This window comes from Carassius carassius, chromosome 45 (genome assembly GCF_963082965.1).
Source record: "Carassius carassius chromosome 45, fCarCar2.1, whole genome shotgun sequence".
Classification (NCBI taxonomy): Eukaryota; Metazoa; Chordata; class Actinopteri; order Cypriniformes; family Cyprinidae; genus Carassius; species Carassius carassius.
In genome coordinates this window covers 24,092,155-24,114,367 of record NC_081799.1, presented here as the reverse complement: position 1 = coordinate 24,114,367, position 22,213 = coordinate 24,092,155, and the positions used below count along the sequence as shown (strand labels likewise).

The 22,213-nt window shown below is 36.2% G+C and overlaps 1 protein-coding gene across 4 annotated transcripts; it reads left to right on the top strand.

The window, feature by feature from the left end:
* The first annotated feature begins 874 nt into the window (after nt 1–874).
* Nucleotides 875–21,154, top strand: LOC132127476 (rabphilin-3A-like). Of its 4 annotated transcripts, none has more exons than XM_059539375.1 (17): nt 875–1,016; nt 9,827–9,964; nt 12,067–12,196; nt 12,542–12,625; nt 14,872–15,040; nt 15,201–15,239; nt 15,337–15,528; nt 16,547–16,699; nt 16,881–16,960; nt 17,075–17,149; nt 17,261–17,370; nt 17,644–17,770; nt 18,540–18,596; nt 18,830–18,981; nt 19,143–19,224; nt 19,405–19,501; nt 20,331–21,154. In XM_059539375.1, exons 2-17 carry the CDS (start codon nt 9,840–9,842, stop codon nt 20,462–20,464), a joined length of 1,806 nt encoding a protein of 601 aa, XP_059395358.1. In that variant the 5' UTR covers nt 875–1,016; nt 9,827–9,839; the 3' UTR covers nt 20,465–21,154. The 4 variants fall into 4 exon arrangements, with proteins under 4 accessions (XP_059395358.1, XP_059395356.1, XP_059395357.1 ...); XM_059539373.1 differs by having other exon boundaries at nt 15,334–15,528; XM_059539374.1 differs by having other exon boundaries at nt 941–1,009; nt 15,334–15,528.
* Nucleotides 21,155–22,213: the final 1,059 nt, after the last annotated feature.

Below are 22,213 nucleotides of genomic sequence, written 5' to 3'. Positions count from 1 at the left end.
ACTAACAAAATAACACCAAAATTAGTTCGTTTAGAATTATTTTAGTTTTAGTCATTTTTGAAGGTGCTTTTATCATTTAATTTATATTTATATTAAGTATTCATATTTTATTTTCCATATTATATTTTTCAATTTCTTTGTACATTTTTAATGTGCTTTTGTCATTCTTAGCATTTATAATGTTATTATTATATTTTTCTTATTTTAATTTTAGTAATTATTTGTATTTTATTTTTGTATGTAAATTAACCTTTTAGGCATTTTTTTTTCTTTAACGTTCTTTAGATTATTTTTTATTTCAGTTTGAGTTCTATTAATTTTAGTAAAACTTTTTTTCAATGATTGAAAAAAGTTTGCATTAGTTTTAGTTGTAGTTACCAAAAACACATTCTTTATTTATTTTATGGTGTCCTTTCTTAGATTATTTGTCTCTAATTCTAGGGTAATTCGCTTCAAAACCATTCACAAGGGGGCAGTAGATTCACATGAGGGCACACAATCACTGACGACTAATTTTGCTCAGTATTATTTCTAATTCGGACAAATTACAGCATAATTGGTCATTTCACTCACACAGGCGATTGTGACCTTTTAAAACTAATGAGCCGTGGTGAAAGATGGTGATTGGTAAAAGAAGAGAGTTCATGTGAGAACCAAACTGGATAACAAGATGCATATAACAGATTTTCTATATGTGTGTGTACAGATAACAGCAGTGATTTAAAATGAGTTATGATATACAGGCCTATAGGAAAAAATGCAGGCAGAGGGGTGGATATAACAAATAATTGAATCATCATCATCATCTTCATCAGGTATGTGTTGTGTAAATGAATTGTGCTGTTTCTTTCTCATTGGATGGCGGCACGGCTTGGTCAGACAGGAGGGGGTGGGGGTTTGGCTTTTCTTCTCCCTAAAGACAGTATTAAAGCATCATTCCTGCATCACTGTGGAGGAGAAAGAGAGAGACACACATCTTCATCTGTGCTGCTGCTGCTGAGTGCAGGAGGTGAGCGGTGAGTGACTTCACATCACTGACAGCTTGCATCAACTCTCATAATGCAACAGAGCTGATATTGAATGATTATATGTGCTTGCATTTCAAGCATTTAGGGCAGGAATGCATTGGGTTAGGAGGCGCTTTATGGTTGTTGTGCATGTCTTTAAAATCTTGGACTGGTCAAGGAAGCAGCTCTATTATTAGACATAGGCATTGCAAAAAGAAAACAACACAGATGGCAGAGACATTCATGCATGTTGTGCAATTAATGTGGCATGACTGCAATTGATCTTCAGTTTGTGCCACTCTTCTTTGGTGGAGTTAGGTCTGCTGGCATGACTTTAAATGAGCATTAAGTTTCACATGAATTTCATTGGGTTTTAGTTGCATAGATTGAAATCTGCTTAGCTTTGAATGAGACAGCTCATCAAATAGTTGTGAACAGCTCTGAGGGGCTTTTGAACAACATCTCAAAAGGCTGCTGATGAGTGTGCGTTATGTAATGGGAAGTTGCGTCTTTTCTCTTTGGGCCGTGCTTTTGTGTGCAAGACGGGGATCTGACGGCATTCAGAGGCAATAAATGTTGCTTGACAGACACATCTACAAGTTTTTGAGCTTAAAAATAACCCTTTTGCCTTTGCATTTCAAAGCTTTGCAACATTTCAGATCATAGAAGAGCAAAGTCAGTCGCAGGAAATTGTTATGGCTCGGGGCGCCAATGAAGAATAGGTCACGATTGCATCCCATCCAGGTTTCTTGAAGTCATAGTCTAAACTCCAGCATTCTTTCAGCTCAGATCTTTCTCTAATTCCTCAACGCTTGACTGGCTGTGTGTGCGATTAGTGGGTTTCTTTGCTCTCAGCTATCGGATCTGAAAATACAAAGCTTATAGAGCATGGCTGTTGACACTTTACAAGACTTAATGGAAGCTTCTACTTCCTCAAGACAGGATGCTGAAAATTAAATGTACTCTACAGTTAAACTGATCACTGGTAGTAAGTATTAACCCTGTGGAGCCTGACACATTACAATAATAGTCCAAAAATCATTTTATTTTAAATGGAACAGTATATTTTGGCCTTTAAGCATAAAATCAAAAAAAAAAAATGCATGTGTTTTTTGTTGAGTATCGTATTTGTTACATCAGACATTAATGGCTCATAATAGTGTGATATAGAGAAAATATAGAGGAACAAAATCTCAGAGGCCCAAATTTAGCAACAATATGGTTTGAAATTTGGTGCAGATGTTGATAATTATATGAACAAAAAAGTGAGATGACATTCTGATGCTTGTAAGGTAAACCATTGAAATCTTTATAACAGCAGATGCTTACATAAAATAATAATAATATCAGTCACCACTCCATAGCTCCAATAATGTCTTAGTAATTGTTAGTTTTATGACCAAAACATATAATGCAATGCAAAACAATGACAATTGAGATATGAACAAACAACCCTTACCCAAAAGCCTGATGATCATATTTGAGACTCGCATTTGAACATGATATTCCTCAAAAAATCAAGTAAACATAAATTGCTGTGTTCGTCTTGAAATATTACAAACAATATTAAGTTATTCCTATGTTTACTTTATAAAAATCAGTAACGGTTTCACAGCAAAAAGACACGAGTCATGAGCTGAAGGTGGATGTTTGTACAATTATACTAAAAGACCTTTTACATATTTGCACATCATATATGATACAGTAGACTTTATAGGGTTAATAATGCCCATGTTTGGTGGAAAAGAAATTATTTTTTTTTGCAGTAATAGTGATGCATCTTTTTGGCATCTAGCTCTTGTTTTCTTTCAGCTGTTGTTTTCTCTCAGTGGTAAAATGAAGGCTTTGGTAAATCCTCTCTGGATGCCGCCTTCATATAAGAGATGTGGTGGGCTATAGCATTAATGAAATACTGAAGAAGCAGCTGTGTGCTTTCCTACCACAGACAGATGGCCAGGACATCACACACCTGGGTATAAAGCTCCTGTGCAGTGATTGTAAGCATCATCACATTTTGGCATGAAATCATGGTTAAATGTGGCTAACTGTGAAACAAGTTATATTAGTTAAAATGTATGAGATTGAAACTAATTGGATTTATTGATGCTAAATATATGAACCTGGTTATTACATATTTAAGTTACATTGTTTATTAGTACTATTACAGAATCTGATCCGTTTGATCTATCTATGACTGACAAATATGCATCAAATGACGTTTTTATCATTAGCTTATGTTAAAACTGTGTAATCCAAATGGATGGAAATGTTATAATATTTTTGCAATTCAAATACATTAATCTTAAATGCAGGCCTAAATATATTAGAACATCTCTAAATAATTTACAAAAAGACCAGAAACATGTATTTAGAAGGTAAAAAGGATCAATTTTGATTTCTTTTGACATTAACGTTCTCCTCTTCCTCTCTAATCACAACAGCAAATGGCCTAAAACTAAGCCTTGAGGTACACCGCTCACTTTTCTGAGGGCTGCATGGTAAATATCTCACCCATATAATTCATTGGGTGTTTAAAGGGATGTAAAAATAAGGGTAACCCTGTTTGACAGTCTACAATCAGCTCTGCATCTCCTTCGTGTCACACGGCCATGGATTTAACACTGTTCTGCATCCGTTAACTCAAAGGGAGACTCATCAAAATGGTGGTAAAGGGATAAACTTGTTGGGGTTCTCAGTAAGCCGGTAAGCCGCTTCTTACCAGTGAAGCTCTTGACGTCTAGAGTAGGTGGATGATTTTGTGTGTGCTGATGTTGTGTTAGTGTGTATTCTGTGAGAAGAGAAATGGCCAAGTGTTTGTTACAAGAATACATTAAGTAGGTCAGATACAGTGTATCAAGGCTTTTTAAAATTTTATGCATGCACTTTCTGTGACAGCATCACGGTAGTGACGTATCAGAAATGTACCATGCAACAACCATTCTTGTTGTCTTGCTGCAGAGTATGCATTAAATGCTTTTATAAATCAAACATTAACCCCGTAAAGCCTGACATATGAAATAGTTGGAGGAATCCAATTATTTAAAATGAAACTGTTTATTGACCCTTTAAGTGTATAAAAAAGTATTTAAAGGAGGGAAAAACTCCTTGGTTTTATTCTAAGGGCCCAAATGAGCAAAAATTTTAGCAGTTGTTAATATTTAGATGACCATAAAGAATGATGAAGTTCTGATAGCGTGTAATAGTAATCAGTGAGATCTTTATTACAGTATAGCTTACATAAAATAATATAAATATCAGTTGTCACTCTATATCTCCCAGTAATGTCTTAGTAAGATTATATTTAAATGCTTAGTTTGATGATCAAAACATGTAATGCAATGATTATTGAGAGATGAACAAATAAACCTTACTCAAATGCCCGTTAATCATATTTGAGACTATTTGAACATGGACATGAAAAAGCAGTGATTTATAAATAATCATGTAACCAAAGTTGCTTCAATCAGTAAGTGTTCATCTTGAAATATTACTAACAATATCAAAGTTATTCTCACATTTACTATATAAAATCAGATTTCACCACAAAAAGACGTAAGCTGAAGGTAAATGTTTTTACTGTTATACTAAAAGACATTTTACTAGCTAAAAAGAAATGAACTATCTACCAGGCTACAGAAGTTTTGTTCAGGAAAGTTTTACTTGCGTTAAAGGCCTTAGAAATGTGCATATCAAATATGATACAATAGGCTTTATAAGGTTAAGTGGTGTGTATGCACAATATTCATTGAGATAATTGACAGAGCCTTCCTTCTTTGTCCTCCTAAAGTTAGAACAGTCTTATCACCTCTGTTTCCTGTTGTTTTTTTTGGCTTTGTTGGAATCCATTTTTCCAGGTCGTTGGGCCTTTTGCAGTGGACAAGCAAACAGACACACACTTGCACATGCTGTAAAATGCATTCGAGGAGCACATTGCATTGTGGAGCTAAAACGCCTCGGTTTCTTTTTCTTCACGTCAATTTGTGGAGTGTTTCCGTGGGCTAGTGATACTTCCCGTGCTCAGCAGCTGCTGATGAATTCCAAGTGACATGGGTTTTTCTCTTGGCAGCGCGGCGAGGCAAACCTGGCATTGCTGTTTTCCGGAGCCGCTTGCTGAGCGCGCCTTTGCTTTCCTGTTATGAAAGCTTCCTAACACCTGATTTATTGTTCGCAGAAGAATCAATATACATTTTGTAAATAAGTTTTTTTTTGGCCATTTTATTGAAAGCAAAGAGATGACAAATGAGAAATGATTTGGAGAAAGGGGAGGAAATTCAAGTTGGATATGAATCCTCATCTCCCATATGAGTAACATGGCTTAATGTGTCTGGAGCTTAATGCCAAATGCACTACAAGAATGAAGCATGCCAGCCTGTGATGTTTTAAAAACAGCAGTGTTAATTTAGTTTTTTTGTTTACTATTAAAGTTTAATATTTTGAAGATTTTATATTTATATATATATATATATATATATATATATATATATATATATATATATATATATATATATATATATATAAGTGCTGTCAATCGATTAAAAACTTTAACTAGATTAATCACACATTTTTTCTGTGATTTATTGCAATTAATCGCAATAAAAAAAGAAATGTTTTTGTACGTTTTTAATATATTTTTTAATGTAATAATTTCACAGTTAAATTTAAATACTTGTTTAAATGACATCTTTTTATGAATGAAGGCCAGTATTACTGATATTAATACAGCTACTGATTTTTTTTTTTTTTTTTTTTTACATTTATTATTAGGCTTCAAAAATATAACAGTTTTTAATTTAAGTAAACTTAAAACAATGCTAACATAAACCCATAATAAATGTCATGTTTACTCCTGCCCTTCCTGTCTTAACAGTTAGGAAATATACAGAAATTTAATAAAGTTATCAAAGTTATATGCAGTCTGCACTGCATAAACTATAAACTAAATAGTTAATCCTTATTAAAGCTACAAAAGTTATTTAGTCAAGAGCAGCGAGTCATTTTCTCTGTTCCCTTTGTTCTTTAACTTTACTGACAGGAAGCTTTATTGGCTGCTGTCCCTTTAAGAGCAGACAGACACGCGGATCTCACCGTTTATATACTGTCTATGGATCTCGCCTCAATCTCTCACAACTCTTTTTGTTCATTTTAGACTTTATATAAATCATTTAAGATTGCTCTTATGAGGATAATCGACAAAACTGGCACTTTGGGATGTTTATTGTTAGTTCAAGCGCTTAAGAGAACTGGATTCTGGCGCCCTGTCTATGCATTGTGTGTGTGTGTGTGTGTGTGTGTGTGTGTGTGTACGTGTGTATGTGTCACATAAGGGCATTCACAGACAGCGCATTCTCTTTTGTCTTGCCGCGCTTGAAATGTTTAAAAGCATTTAAATGAATAAGAGCGTGATCATATAATGTAAAGCTAGCCAACGGATGCTGCGTTAATTGCGTTAAATATTTTGACACATTAAACCAGACAAAAATTAATTGCATGCGTTAACGTGTTAACGTTGACAGCACTAATATATATATATATATATATATATATATATATATATATATATATATATATATATATATGCAATATATATTTCTTTTTTATGTAGAGATTTAATTAAGCAGTTTTTTTGTGCTTCAATTTAAAGCAAATGAAAATAAATGCTGCTTAAGTGACACTGCATGCAAACATTGTAAAATAAAAATAAATTAACAAATGGGATAACTGCACGATAATTTTTTACAACTTTTGGTACTTTTTAGTCATTTGCAATAGTGACTAATTTATAACAGTAATATATTTCTGTCTTTAAAAAAAAAGTAAAATAAAAGTTAAAACACTTCTAATTAATAGCATTATAATGATTTTTATTATTCACTGTCAAAGAAATAAACATGCAAATGTGTTGTTAAACTACTGAAACATTAACTTAAATCTCAGTGTGCACTTCTGTGTCAAAATGTTATGTTTAATGGTTTTGGCTGATAAAAAAGATTGGAAACCCTATTTTACAGGAGCAATAAATTTGTTCAGGAACAACTCTGGGCAACATGAGGGTGGGCAAATAATGAGCAACATGATGGTGGGCAAGTCATTTTGAACAGGATCAGAGTTGGCAAATATACACACAATGTGTCCAAATTACAAAAAGATGCAAACAACAGCACTTTACATGATTAAGCATCTTCGCAAACCATGTGTAAAACTTCTTTTGGCCACTAATTCGTCTTTGATGTGATAACACTGACGTGTTTGTGTAAAGACCGTGCTTTAATGAGTTTACACCAGCACTCAACCACCCACTCAACAAATAACAGCCCCAATTAATCCTAGCATCTCATTATCCCTTTTCTCATTAACCTGCATTCTGCTTGAAGTGAGATTACCTACCTGATGTATTTAAATACTGTATTCTGGAAGGTTGTAGCCCGGTTTGTGAACAAATGGAGCAGGGGTGGAGGAGAGCAGGTGGTTTTGCTAGAGGCGGTCGTTAGTTGCAGGTCTACAAGCCCCAAGGCATATATAAATCACAGCACAAGAGCTCACTAGAGTGTATTATAGGTAATAATGTCAGCCGTGATGGAACAGCTGAGGTTATAGATTGTGGATGTGGGCAGGGATGTTGGCAAAGGTGTGGAAAAGTAGTGGCGTTTGCCAAATCCAGACGTGCTGGCATCGCTGATCAAACCGACTCGGTATCATGTGCCAATGCCTCATCTGGTTTCAGAGCGCAATTATGTGATATTTAGGTTTTAATATTTGTTTTTTTATTTGTTCACCGTAATTCTTCAGTGGTTCTTTGCAGCACCTTAGGTTCCTCAATGAACCATCTTCTTATGCTGCACAGGTTCTCAATTGGCGTTGATGGTTCCATGAAGAACCATAAATATCCATGTGACCGATTTATAAAATGGTTCTTTAGCAGAGAAAGGCTCTTAAAGGTTTTTTTATTGGCATTGATGGTTACATGAAGAGCATTTAACATCTTTAAAACCCTTCCATTGGACAAAAGGTTCTTTAAATTATTAAAATAAAGGTTATTTATTGGCATTGATGGCTCCATGAAGAATCTTTAACATCCATGGAAACTTTCAATTGGACAAAAATTTATTCAGTGGAAAAATGTTACTTAGGTTCCTCAATGAACCCCCTTCACTTTATAAAATAAAGGTTCTTTATAGGCATTGATAGTTCCACGAAGAACAAAAAAAATTCCAATTGCCTTAGAATAAATATTTTTGTTCCTAAAGAACCTTTTTCCACTGTAAAGACAGTTCAGTTTAATTTAAGTAGATTTAGTGTATTTGTATCAAAAGATTTCCGCAGCTGTGCTTGCTTTTATGAGACTGTTTGGATTTCAAGACTCAGTGATATTGAATTTACAATAGCCATTAATACAATAATGCAATCAGTGTCCTGAATGTCCCAGGATAGAAAAGGACATTTAGGACACATTGATGCACTGCCCCTGACAACTGAACTTACCAGAAAAACATGCACCAGCTCTTGATCTATTGTTGTCTCTGACAAAGGGTTTGTGTGGGTCTTAATTTACAGTACCCTTCCCCAAATTAGAGCCATAAAAAGGTCTAAAATCAGAGCTGACGGTCTTAAATTCATAAAGTAATGGCCTTTTAAACAATGCATGCTTTCCAAAAATGAATATCTTGCACAGTATTTTTGTCTTGTTCCCAATACAAACATCTAAACATCCTTAAATCAAGATATACTGAATACGGATTTCTTCGAAATCTAACAAAATTAAATGTTTATGCTTAAAATGAACATCTATCAGTGGGGTATGAAAAAAAAAATCCCTTTTGAAAAGGTACTTTTTCTGATCCCACTGGCAGATGTTTATGTTTTAATCATAAACTCACTTCATTTTGACGAATTCCTTTGTGTCCCCGTTCTTTTATTATTTAAATTGTGTTTACTTGGTCTTTAAAAGGCTTGTTTTATCTTCAAAACCTGCAGAAACCCTGTAAATACTGGTTAAGCTTTAGAGCAGAATGACTTCTTTTGTCGTTCCATAAATGCGTATCTCTGTCTGCATTGGATATTATTTCTATATAGCTTAGTTTAGAGTTGCAAGCATTTACATTTAAGTGCAAGGCTGACGTTTTTGTTGGCATCAGCATTTTTTAATATAAATCCAAGCCGGGTTTTCAAACAGCAAATGAAAACATATTTGATTTTTGATGCACGTTTCAGTGGAGCCTTTGAAAGATCCGGCAGGCCCTTAGAGACGCGTGTTCATATGTGATAGACACGCTTTCTATGGAAACGGCTGATGAGATGAATAGTGACAGCGCTGGTGAGAGTGTGATGTAATTTCTGATCATCAGTCTCTCTCTATTTCCACTTTATTCAGTCTCCATGACCTCCTCCTCTTCTTTTCAGCCCCAGATGGCAATCAGTCATGTCCTCCGTCACCTCGACATTTTCAATCAGCGGTTCGAGCGTCTCTGTGGGGACGGAATAGAATTTGCCCAACGCGCCGGAAAGAGCGATGCATTGACTCATTAATGATCTGACATGCTGTAATGTCAAAAGGCACCGAGCAGATTTCACTTTCACTGGAGATAAAGAGCAAAACAGCTGTTGTAATTGCTCTACCTTTGAAAATTATTTCCTGACCGATGCATGTCTGTATGCGCAGCACGGTGTTCTCTAAAATCCTCTCTGTTGGTTGATTGTGTTGGGTAATAACACAGACAGATGGGGCCGCTGGGAGTTTGTGGTGGTATATTTAAGCATTCGGCACTGCAGATGTGTTTGACTGTGCACTGGGCGTAATTGACTATTGTGCTTGTGTGCTTTAGGACGGGCTGCGAGATGTACGGCAGGCAGATGGAGTCCACCGCTGGAATCGAGGAGCTGACAGACGAGGAGAAGGAAATTATAAACAGCGTGCTAGCGAGAGCCAAGATGATGGAGGCCATGGAGCAAGAGAGGATTGGGTGAGACGTTGACTTGAAGTCGTGTTTTTGTTCTGCCCCCGAAGGAAATCTCAGTCAAGTCACCTGTTTTTCTGTTGCGCTTTATACAATACAGATTGTTTCAATGCAGATAGTAATAAACAGGAAAATTGACAGAATCAATAATGCAAACTTCTTGAGAAATTCAAATTCTGCTCTAGGCTAAAGTAGCTCTAAATAGACAGTGTCTTTTTTTATTTAAATTTTTTTTTTTTTAGTTCAAGTTAGTTCATTGTTGATACAGTTCAGTTCAATAACAATATCACTGTTGCAAAATCTTTTCATTATGAAACTAATTCAATTTAGCTAAGTAGCAGCTCTACAGAAGACAACAATGTCATTATTCAGCTCAATTTAGACCTAGACTCAAAGACACCAGAGAGATTAAAGGATAAATCCACTTCCAAATTAAACATTTCCTCATAATTTACTCACCCCCAGGTCATCCAAGATGTTCATGTATTTCTTTCATCAGTCGCAGAGAAGTTACGTTTTTTTTCTTAAGGAAAACATTTCAGGATTTTTTTTCCATATAGTGGACTTCAATGGTGGCCAATGATTTCAAGGTCAAAAATGCATACACAATCCCAGCCAAGGAATTGTCATTTTCTAACAAAAATATAGATGTTTATACACTCTTTTTTTGCCACAAATGCTCAGCTAGCATTAGCTCTGCAATGCGATCATAATTTTTTGCGACTCAACTTTTTGGATAGATACAGTAAATCATAATGTAAAACTCCATTAGGTCTTTTTAGATAAAAAGATCCATGTTTATGCAATGAAATTTTTCTATGCCAGTAGGAAAGGAATTTGGTGTCTTTTAATGTCTCAGTTGTCTTTTGTAGATAGCAGTAAAATCAAATGGAGATCACATGAAGACTTTGCTGACTTTCCTCTTCCTTAGCATTTGTTTTACGCTATCCATGATTTTTTTTTTTTAAAACCTCCCTCTCCTTAACAATTGTCTCATTTGTGTCCATTTTTATTCCTTATAAGGCGATTTAAGAGAAACATCTGAGATGAAGTTGATACTTTTGGTAAAGGAAATCATAAGAGAGAACTCCATTAAGTCTGTTAATGTCTGTGTAATGAAATATTCCTTACCTCAAGATAAATAGTCCCAAATATCTGTTTCAAAGAGTAATACGATCAAACAGAGACCGAATGTCTGAAGCCTGAAGCTTCTTGTTTGCTTTTGTTGTCCACATGATTTATTTTTCCCTCCGTAATTCTATTGTATGTCAACAATTGTATCATTCTTGTTCCCCGTATGGAATCTTAGGAGAAACACCTGGAAAGTTTTGAATTGAAAAGTGAATTTAAAATCAATTCATATTCAGTAATAAAACACTGACACAATCAGATGAGAACAAAATGTTTTAACTGAATTGAGCTGAATAACGACACTAACTTTGCAACGTCTGCAGTTATTGAACTAAATTGATTAAATGGAGTTGCATAATGACCTCTGTAGAGCTGCTTTACAGCTAAAATTGACTTCATTTCATAATTACTGAATTTTATAACATTAATACCGTTAGTTCCCTGTTTATTAATGCAAACTCTGCTTTTGAAAATCTGTATTATGTAAAAAAAATCTGACTTGAAACTTGAAGCAAAAATAACTACTTTAGTCCTCCACTGGGTGACCAAACAGGGTTTTATACAAATTATCCACAGGGTCACATAAGCTTTCACATTACCACACACAGGACTGGACTCCAAGCTTTTGTAGCAATGGCAATATTGACCAACACCTGAGACCCCAAAAAGCATCGGTTCACAGTTTCCTCTCATTCCACAGAGCAATTCGGCCCAAGCACATCTGTCCAAGTGATTGAGAAGACGGGTGTGCTTAAGCTTTTTTACAAGCCAAGAGTCAGCCGAGGAATGTACTGCGAGAAATTAATAGTGCTAACTAGACAAGAACTGCCTTCCTTCTCATTCCCTCTCTCTCTTTCTCAGCACTTTGCTTGCAAAACGTCTAACTCACAGTTCTTTACATCAATACATTAGAATAACCACTTGGAGGAGGTCCGGAAGTGTGCTGACGTTATACTTTGTTGTTTTGTGTCCCGCAGGCGTCTGGTAAATCGCCTGGACAGCATGAAGCGGACGGCCTGTGGTGACGGAGACTTGCGTTGTTTACTCTGTGGCCAGCAGTTTGGCCTGACGGGCGTCAGCGCAGTCTTGTGCGCAGAGTGCAAAAAGGTAGCCATGCATTTGCCAAGCCATTGACCTCATGTAATTATCTAATGCACGCCAAGCACGTCTTCCAATAACGATTGTCCAAAAATAACCAAGCAGAAATGAATGAGCGATATGCACTTATCTTTATTATGCCCTGCCCATTACTGAGCCACGTGTGCATTTAAGAATCAGTCTGCACAATCAAAATAATGACACCGAATGCATATGCTTGTCTTTTGTGACGCCTGACACACTGATCAATAGATTGTTTATTGATCCCGGAGGGGATGTTTAGTCTGTGGGCTGTTTTTCAGCAGTGATGGAACTGAATGCCATCTGTGTGTCTGTCTGTGCTTCACCTCACAGAACATGTGCACTAAGTGTGGTGTTCAAAGCGTCAGTCGTTCCAGTCCAATATGGCTGTGCAAAATCTGCAGTGAGCAGAAAGAGGTGAGATGCATTGAAGCATATGAATGTTTTTTAGAGCAATGATAATTCAGCCTAAAATTGTCATAATTTTGCTGTTCTTTCCACACAAAGGGAGGATTTCTGAGCTCCTCTTTGAGGTCACTGTGACCATGAAGAGCCATAAAAGCATCCTTAAAGTAGTCCATTCAACCTGTGTGCTAAAGTCCAAGTCTTCTGAAGTCAAATGACAGCTTTGTGACAAATCAAAGTCATTTATTTATTTCTGCAACTCTGGTTCAAATCTCAAATTGCCTTTAAACATATTGTATATCAAACATATTGTATATTGTATATTTTTTAAATAGATTTTTTTTATTTTATGTTTCCACTTTTAAAGTTAAACTTTTAGTAATTTTGTAGCGTGTTGTCATTCTTATTAGATTTAATATGTCTTATTGTCTTATCTTATTTTATTTCAACAAAATTGCCAAGGAAACGTTTCAAATTTTCCTTAAGTTGAAGTTCTAAAATAACTGAAGAAATGTAAACTAATAAATAAAATGTATATATGTATATATATATGTGTGTGTGTGTGTGTGTGTGTGTGTGTGTGCGCCTGTATAATTTGTCATCATTTACTTTTCCCAAACCTAAATTAGTTTTTCTTCTTCTGAAAACAAAAGAATATGTATAATATATTAAGATATTTTAATGAATGTTGGGTAACCAAACAGTTGACGGTGGCCATTGACATCAGCAGTGTCTGTCTGTCTGTCTGTCTGTCTGTCTGTCTATCTATCTATCTATCTATCTATCTATCTATCTATCTATCTATCTATCTATCTATCTGTCCGTCTGTCCGTCTGTCCGTCTGTCCATCTATCCATATATATATATATATATATATATATATATATATATAATTTATTTATTTATTTTTCCATAATATGGAAGTCAATGGCTACTGTCAAATGTTCAAATGTACATTGTACTGTCAAATGTAACCAACTTTCTTCAAAATATCAATAAATTTGAAGCCAAGTAAACGATGCCAAAATTTTAACTTTGGGTTGAATTATCTCTTTAATGTTTAACTTCAATTAATAAAAACCTTTTTTTACTACAAATTTTTATGTACTACTTATGTCTTTTTAATGGGAATAAGTTGCATAAATATAAAAAATGACCATGTTTATTTGAAACAACATAAGAGTAAATAAAGATTCCTAACTAACTGTATTGTGAATCCCTCATGTTAAAACATTTGTTAAAACATATCAGGTTTATATTCAGAAAATGGTGTGCTTTTCTAAAAGTGCTTGTTATTGTAAATCTGCACTTACCTGGCATTGATAAGATAATTAGTTTTGACGGCTGAGCAGTCGTTTCAATGCTTATGCAACGATGTGCATGTTTGATTTGAACAAATCCATTTCTTCAAAAAAAATTTTAAATCAACTCCTAAAAAAAGCTTTGTAAATAATATTTCACTGGCTGCACAGAATAATTATTCTGTGTGTAACTCAGAGATATAAATAGACAGGATAGTTCAGCACCTCTAACTTTCAAAGACACTTTGACTGTGATAAGATGATTCATCCTTTCGACGATGTAAGTCACGGTTAGTTTCCTTGTCAGACGGGGTCAGCAGCAGCAGGAGATGTGACTCTCTTTAATGCAACAAGATCATGAAGCCGAATCCCATTTGCGTTTAATCCATTGAGTCGCTGACATTTTACTTCATAACACCAGGGCAGAACTGAGTTCTTGCATTTTCATATTCCAGCCATTCCAGCTCCCAGCTGATGCTTATGTGGATGGTAATTGGCTGAGATGAGATTCACAGGTGCTGTAAAAGAAAACATAGACACTTATGCAATGCAAAATAGTTTTTTCAATAAACAATCCATCCTATATTTCCTAGTCTATGAATTCTAGCTTGTGTTGTTACATATATTTTATCTCTTGGTTCAACTGGGTTAGAAAATTGCTTAGGTTTTTTTGTAACTTTAAAGTGTGTCAAATTACTTGGAGCTTGGAAAGCAGAACAGCGAAAAAGGAGAAAAAAATCTGCAAACAGGCTGATTCTAAAATGAAATTTACATTTCAGCCTTTGGCTGTAGTCTGTTTTAGGCCAAAATTAGTTTAGCAGACTCTTACAATTCACTCACTCAACCAAGAGTTGGCTAAACTGAGCACAAATGTATGTTATTACTGGTGAATTAGAATATATTGGTGCACTAAAACTACATCGAAGTTGCCAAATGATCATTTATTCTTTCCCAAAGATGCTGAAGCGGTCTGGTGCCTGGTTCTTCAAAGGTTTACCACAACAGATTTTACCCGCTCCTCTACCGATCTCTAATCATAAAGAGCTCAGAACCACCAGCGTGCCAGCTCCAACCAATCCACCAACCAATCAAGAGTCTTCAGTATCTTCACGGCCAAAAACTGGAGGTAAACGCTACAGTTCCACTATTGCTTTGCGTTGGAATAATTCCTAATTACATATTCTCAGTACCGTGCAGGTTTTTAATGTATTCGCACTAGGCATGGATAATTTATTGTAAGGTTTTCATAATTCATGGTTCAAAGAAACTGCTATATTTCCATGCAGAGAGCATGCAGGTCACCGGCAGAGAGCAGCAGATATCTGGTAAGTGTCCTGAATCTCAATAACACTTAATATCGCTAGAAGGAAATGAGGCTTACGATTGCAGTGTAATTTTCTCGTTTTCTCCCATGCTCAGTAGAAACGATGCCCCCTAAACGGGACGAGCATACTGTCATATCCCAAAGAGCCCTAGAAGAAACCAGAGATAGACAGTCTATGAGCAGGAGCACGATTCAGTCCAATGCCGTTGTGGAAGGACAGAAGAGAGAAGAACCGGTGATGAGCTCCAAACCTCTAGCGTCAACCCTTTCCACGACTCCCATACAAAAAGGTGAGAGAATTCATGTAATGTTCACATAGCATAAGCAGTAATGATTCAGGATTGGGAATATTATAAAAGTGTATGTGTCCTTCAATTGCACCGTGGTTCAGGGGCCTTGTTAATAAAAGGCACATATGATCGGATTTGATCCTAAATTCCATGGATTTCATTCTATGTCAGAACTGAGGAGCAAATCTGTATTTATAAAGGCAATAACTAAAACCACTTTGGTTACAACCCATCCGGGGTATCATTGTTACTTGCAAAATGAAATGAACATGAAAATTCTGTCATCATATTATGAAAAAATACATGGTTACCAACATTCTATATATTAAATAATATATTTTGAAAATTATACTGAAAATATAAGAAAATTATGAAAGCACTGAATCAATACAATTAATGCAGTATTTATAAAATATAATAAAACAAGATAAAAAGGCAAAATTCTATAAAGTTATACCAAATTAAATATACATATAAAACACACACACACACACACAGCTTTGTCTTTGTTCTTAAAATGTCAAGATAAATGGACAATCACATTATGCAACTGAGCAACTGCTTTGCGATGTGAAATTAATTCATTAGGTGGAGGTGATGTGCTTGTTCACTTTGCGTTTACATTTACGATGGACAGTTTTTTTGTGCACATTCCAGAAAGTGACTTCCATTCACATTTAGGATCATTCTGTGGACATCTTTAGAATTGGGGCCCCTGGGTTAGTTACCAAAATGTTGTAGGTTTGAATCCCACAAGCTTTCGATTTGTCACCATTGTGCCCTTGATCAAGATGCTTAACCTCAGATTGCTCCAGTGGGACTGAATTTATAATAAGCACACTGCAGATTGCTTTGGTTAAAAGCTTCAGCTCAATGACTTACAGTTGGTTGATGCATCTGGAGTTATCGATCTGGATGTTTAACCCAGTGATTACTGTGTTTACTTTCTTAATTGCTTTGACTATAACAATGTAGCAACTGCACAGATTTTGCTTCACCGCTAAGTGCATGTCTGCAGATCCTATGAGTCGACTGGAGGCCAGGGCACCACCTGCTATACAGACCGACGCACGTTTGCCAGCTGCCAACAGCGTTCCCGCTTCACGCCAGCCACCACCCCCCACCGCAGAGGATGAAGAGGACGCCAACAGCTATGACTCTGATGATGCCAGTAAGATGCTAATTCGCACTGACATATGGACATGTTTGTACCCCATGGGAACCACAGAACAAAATGGTTTACCGTGCATCACAGATTGTGTAAAATCAGCAGACGTGTGCTTGAAGTGAGACTGTTATTCTTTGGTGTCAGCTTTTTTCATGCCTTTAATGCGATGTTGTCCACTTTCCAGCCACTCTGGGCATGTTGGAGTTCAGTCTGCTCTACGAGGAGGAGAAAAACGAACTGCGCTGCAATATAATCAAAGCAAAGGTATTGTCTTTCTTCCCTAGAACAGGCAGTTTCAATCTATTTCTGCACTGGAAAAGCATTTCTGAAGGATCATGTAGAACTGCTAACCATGCAATTATTCCATTTTTGGTGAAGGGTCTGATGCCCATGGACTCCAATGGCTTGGCTGATCCTTATGTGAAACTGCACTTGCTTCCAGGAGCCAGTAAGGTACCAGTGATCTTTAAAAGAAATCCTGCTAATGGTAACAACACCTGTACAAGTTGTTATAGAAATTGTCACAGAACGTAATGAACGCTCAATATTTTGTCGATCTCTCAGTCTAACAAGCTAAGAACAAAGACGATTCGAACCACCTTGAACCCCGTTTGGAACGAGACCCTTGTTTATCATGGCATCACTAATGAAGACATGAAGAAAAAGACTCTCAGGTGAAACAAGCTTTACTGTATTTAATGCACTGAAGCTTTCAGAGGTAAATGTGAATGGGCAACATGATGCTAATTGTTAACAATTCTCCTTCCTCGGTCATTTGCATGATGGAATGAGCTGATTGTTGCGTTTTCGTCCATTGCATTTGCAACTTAAAGATTCTTGGAAAGCCTCAATGATGTGTTTGGTTAGAACAGTTTGCAGTGGACTTAATTAAAGCCGTGACATTTCCCAGAGTGGAAAGGGTCAGCATCCGCATTGTTCCCTGGCAGGCTTTCTGTCAGTGATGAGGACAAGTTCGGCCATAATGAGTTTATCGGCGAGACGCGGGTGGTCTTGAAAAAACTGAAGCTGAACCAGAAGAAGACCTTCAATGTGTGTCTTGAGAGAGCGATTCCGGTAAGATGAAGGGGACAGCAGAAAGTTTACTGTAATGGGGTCATTCCTACAGTTTAGGGTAAATTCTTGACTGAGCAGGTTTGTTGAAAAAAAAGCTTAAATTTTAATTTCTTTTTTAGTCTTCTAGTGAAAAAGTTTAGTACAACCTAATAAACCTAACCAAATATTTTACATTTGGTATTGGAGATTTGTCCTTTTGACAATTTATCAATGCATTGTGCCTTTTAATGCTTCAATGTTTTAAGCTCAGAAAGCTTTATTCAGCAATGGATGCTCTGTAGTGAATGGGTGCCGTCAGAATGAGAGTCTTAACAGCTGATTAAAACATCACAATAATCCACACCACTCCAGTCTTTAAACTATTGCTTCTGGCTAAACTGAGTCCTGTATCCATAATATCGCTTTCTTAAAAGAAAAAATTGTCTCATGCCACAGATCAAGCACCATTTACTAGTCTTAAACGGTTATAAAACAAATATGTTGGTGGATTTTAATTTGAGAGGACAACGGGGGATGGACATTTTCACTGGATTATGTGGACTACATGTGGAATACATGTTACCTTTATTTTAATATGAAGTTGAGAAATCATGAGAATATGTGTAGTACATGTATGCATAAAAAAACATTTTGCATAAAAGATGGTTACCATTTCATGTAAAATATGCAGTGTTGTTTCATGGGGACGTAAAATCCACCAAACTGTAGGAATGACCCAATTTGACTTTGCAGTGTAGTAAACTGACTATGTTTAACACCTGGTACGCAGGTGAGACGTACTGCTGGCGCAGGTGCATCTCGAGGCATGGCGCTCTATGAGGAGGAGGTAACTGTGAATTAAATACTTACAACACTGAAGTATTCCCAAGAAATCATAGTAGCTGGTAGCTGTCGAGTCATGCATTTAACCTCAGTTTCTCCTTGTTGAACTGCATCTGTACACCTGTGTTCATTACAAGTCACTTGGGTTAAGTGGTTCGGCTAATGATTGATCTGTTAAGTAGTGTCCACAGGGAGATATATGGATTTACTCAACTTTTGATTGGCTTTTTTTTTCAGTTGAAGGACGATGAAGAGGCAGAGGAGAGGGGACGTATCCTGATTTCTCTCACCTACAACAGCCAGCAGAGTCGTCTGATTGTGGGTGTAGTTCGATGTGCTCATCTGGCAGCAATGGACTCCAATGGCTATTCTGACCCCTTTGTAAAGATGCAAGTATACAGCAATCTAATAAAAAGCACTTCTCAAAGTGTAATTAAAATGCTCTCTGGAAGACGAACCGTTAGCTTGGTTAAACTGTTTTGTGACAGTCATTAGGCTTATTTAACATGCTGTGTGCTTTTTATCTCTGAATTTTCATGCTGTTTTACAGTTACTTGAAGCCCGACATGGGAAAGAAAGCAAAGAATAAAACTCAGATCAAGAAAAAGACTCTTAACCCCGAGTTTAATGAGGTACTCTTTCTTTCTCTCTCTGACGATATGACCTGCAGTGAGCGTCTTGACACGCTCGACACTGACGTGACACCATGACAGTGCTATAATACGCTCTGACACTATAATGAAAGGACGTTTTTTTGGAATATATCTTATGAAATGGACCTGTCAAGGTTTTTTTTGTGTGTGTGATTTCAGGAGTTTAGCTATGAAGTCAAGCATGCTGAACTGGCAAAGAAGACTTTGGATGTCTCTGTCTGGGATTATGACATGGGAAAATCTAATGATTTCATAGGTGAGAAATATATATATACATGACAAAAAAAGTGTCAATTTAAACGTACACGCAAAAATGAAAATTTGCTAGAATTTACTCACCCATTCAAGATGTAGAAAAGACTGTTTCTTCATCTGAACAGATTTGGGGAAATGTAGCATTGCATCACTTGCTCACCAATGGATCCTCTGCAGTGAATGGGTGCCGTCAGAATGAGAGTCCAAACAGCTGATAAAAACATCAAAATTATTTAAAAATAATCCACACCACTCAAGTCCATCAATTCATGTCTTGTGAAGACAAAAGCTGCATGTTTGTAAGAAACAAATCCATCATCAAGACGTTTTTAACTTCAAATTTGTGCTTCAAGCCAAAATATGAGTCCTCTATTTAGTCGTCTCATCTGAATCAGGAGAGAAATATGCACACATCAAGCACCATTTACTAGCCAACACAGTCCAAAACCGCTCGAAACAAATCTGTGGGTGGAGTTTGATGTGAAAGATTAAGGATTATGTGCATTTTGACCAGAAGTGACAATTTGTTAAAACATCGTTATGATGGATTTGTTTCTCACAAACACACAGCTTTTCACTTAACAAGATAGATGATAATTAATAGACTGGAGTGGTGTGGATTATTGTGATGTTTTTATCAGTTGTTATAACTCTCATTCTCATTCTGAAGGCACCCATTCACTACAGAGCATCCATTGTTGATCCAGAGATGCAATGCTACATTTCTCCAAACCTGTTCAGTTGAAGAAACCAAGGTTAATACTTTTTCAGCATTTGTAATTTTTAGGTGAACTGTTCATTTAAGCGTTCCATGTGTCTTTTCCACATAGGTGGCTGCCAGCTTGGTATCACAGCTAAAGGCGAATGTCTGAAGCACTGGTATGAATGTCTGAAGAACAAGGACAAGAAGATCGAACGCTGGCATGTTCTGTTGAATCAAAACAACATTGAAGCGGATGACTGAGGGGTTGTATGTCCAAAGATGACAGTATATGGTTCCATCTTCCAAAAAAGTAATCGAGCTGCTGATAATGTTTTCTTTTCGTTCAGAAAAAAAGCCTTTGTCTTTGCCTCTCCTGAAACCCTGTGGTGAGCTAAAGAGGTCCAACCAAGAAAAACCAGTTACTATGTTTTTTTTTTTTTTGGTGGGAAAAAGACCGTATGATATTTTTTCACTCAGTAAATGCCTTAAAGAACAAAACCTCATGAATACAGATTTGACGCAAATATATTAGTCATTAAACCCTGTAACCACGTATACTCAAGGACACTGAGAAAATGGACTTTACTCATGTAAAACCAGTTCTTTAAGTAAAATAGCATGTTAAAAGCTATTGTACACACCATTGTTTGGCATTAGAAATATATGCTGTCCTTGCATTTGTTATGTTTGTTTCAATCAGTATGTAACATAGAGAAATGTGTAAAACTAATTGTGAATATAAAGTTTAGAAAAGTATTAGTTATATCCAATAAATGACAGGTTGTTGAAGTTTAATATTGCATCATTGAAATGTCCTGTTGTCATGTGCATGGAATTCATGGACGTGTTCCCCAATAATACATTATTATCATCAAGTTTGAATTTATTTCTGTAACATGTTTACAAGTGTTGTTATTACCCAATAAAGTGTTCTCAGCTATTGCCTCTGAATCAGTGACGAGAACTGCTTATGTGTTTTTCTAGAGCCTTCCGGAAACTGGAACAAATGTCATCAGGTGAACTCTGTACGTCTCTGGTGCCTGTGCTGTTGTGTCTGATGTTAGGATACTATCTTTTAGGGTCATGTTGTTTAAAACCACTCCCAAAGTTTTGACCTTCGAGCAGTGATGAGGAATTAGACTCCTCTGGGTCTTTCATCCCCATCATGTACTTACATCATCATGCAAGAGATTAACCCAATGTTCCCTACAAGTTGACAAGACACTACTTTGTTTTTTTTCTGATTAGACCTAAATGTTTGTATTTTCATTTAGAAAAGTATGTTGAAATCATAGTGGCACCAAAATGAACATTTCAAACTTAGATTACTAATTTCATTGCTGTGTAACTTAAGTCATAACTGCAGCACAGTATGAGGTCATTTCTATGACGAAGAAAACTATGTTTCCTGTTGGTTTACCCCGAAAATGTAAATATCGACAGTCTATCAAACTATCAGAACATTGTTCTGTTTGTATAAACCTTTTGGTTGTTTGATACAACAGGATTGACTCAACCAGTGGAGTAAGTGTGCGTTTGGAGGCGGAGCTACTGTTTGTCTGACCAATGGGAAACCTGGTGGAAAACATTATTTCTTTTTTAATTCTTGTTGGGCGCACAAACGGTGCAGAAATAACACACATCACTTTCAATAACATAAAAAGACCCTCACTCAACTTATTATGCTAACTCATTTCTCATATTCAGAATGAGTTTGTTTTGCATGTCTTTCTTTAGGCTGTTTTGAATGAATATCCATTACCCTGCACTGAAAAAAATAGAAAAGGCACATTAGAAATTCCAGCTCACCGGGGTTTTGACTGTAATGGTGTAATTGCAATTATTCCAAATTGAGCTAACAGCCAGTATAAGTATTCCTCTGAGAACATTCTACCTTTGAGTAATCTCTGAAAAAAACATTTTTAACTTCTCGTTTGATAGCAATCTTGTCATTTCCTCGAGCTTGTGTTTTTCCTAATTTGACGGATGCATTTAGCGGTGGAAGTGCCA

Coding starts and splice junctions, on each gene's coding strand:
- LOC132127476 (XM_059539373.1), top strand. CDS start 9,840: ATGTACGGCAGGCAGATGGAGTCCACCGCTGGAATCGAGGAGCTGACA. Junction 15,041..15,200: donor TTCACGGCCAAAAACTGGAG/GTAAACGCTACA, acceptor ATTTCCATGCAG/AGAGCATGCAGGTCACCGGC. Junction 16,700..16,880: donor CTATGACTCTGATGATGCCA/GTAAGATGCTAA, acceptor TCCACTTTCCAG/CCACTCTGGGCATGTTGGAG.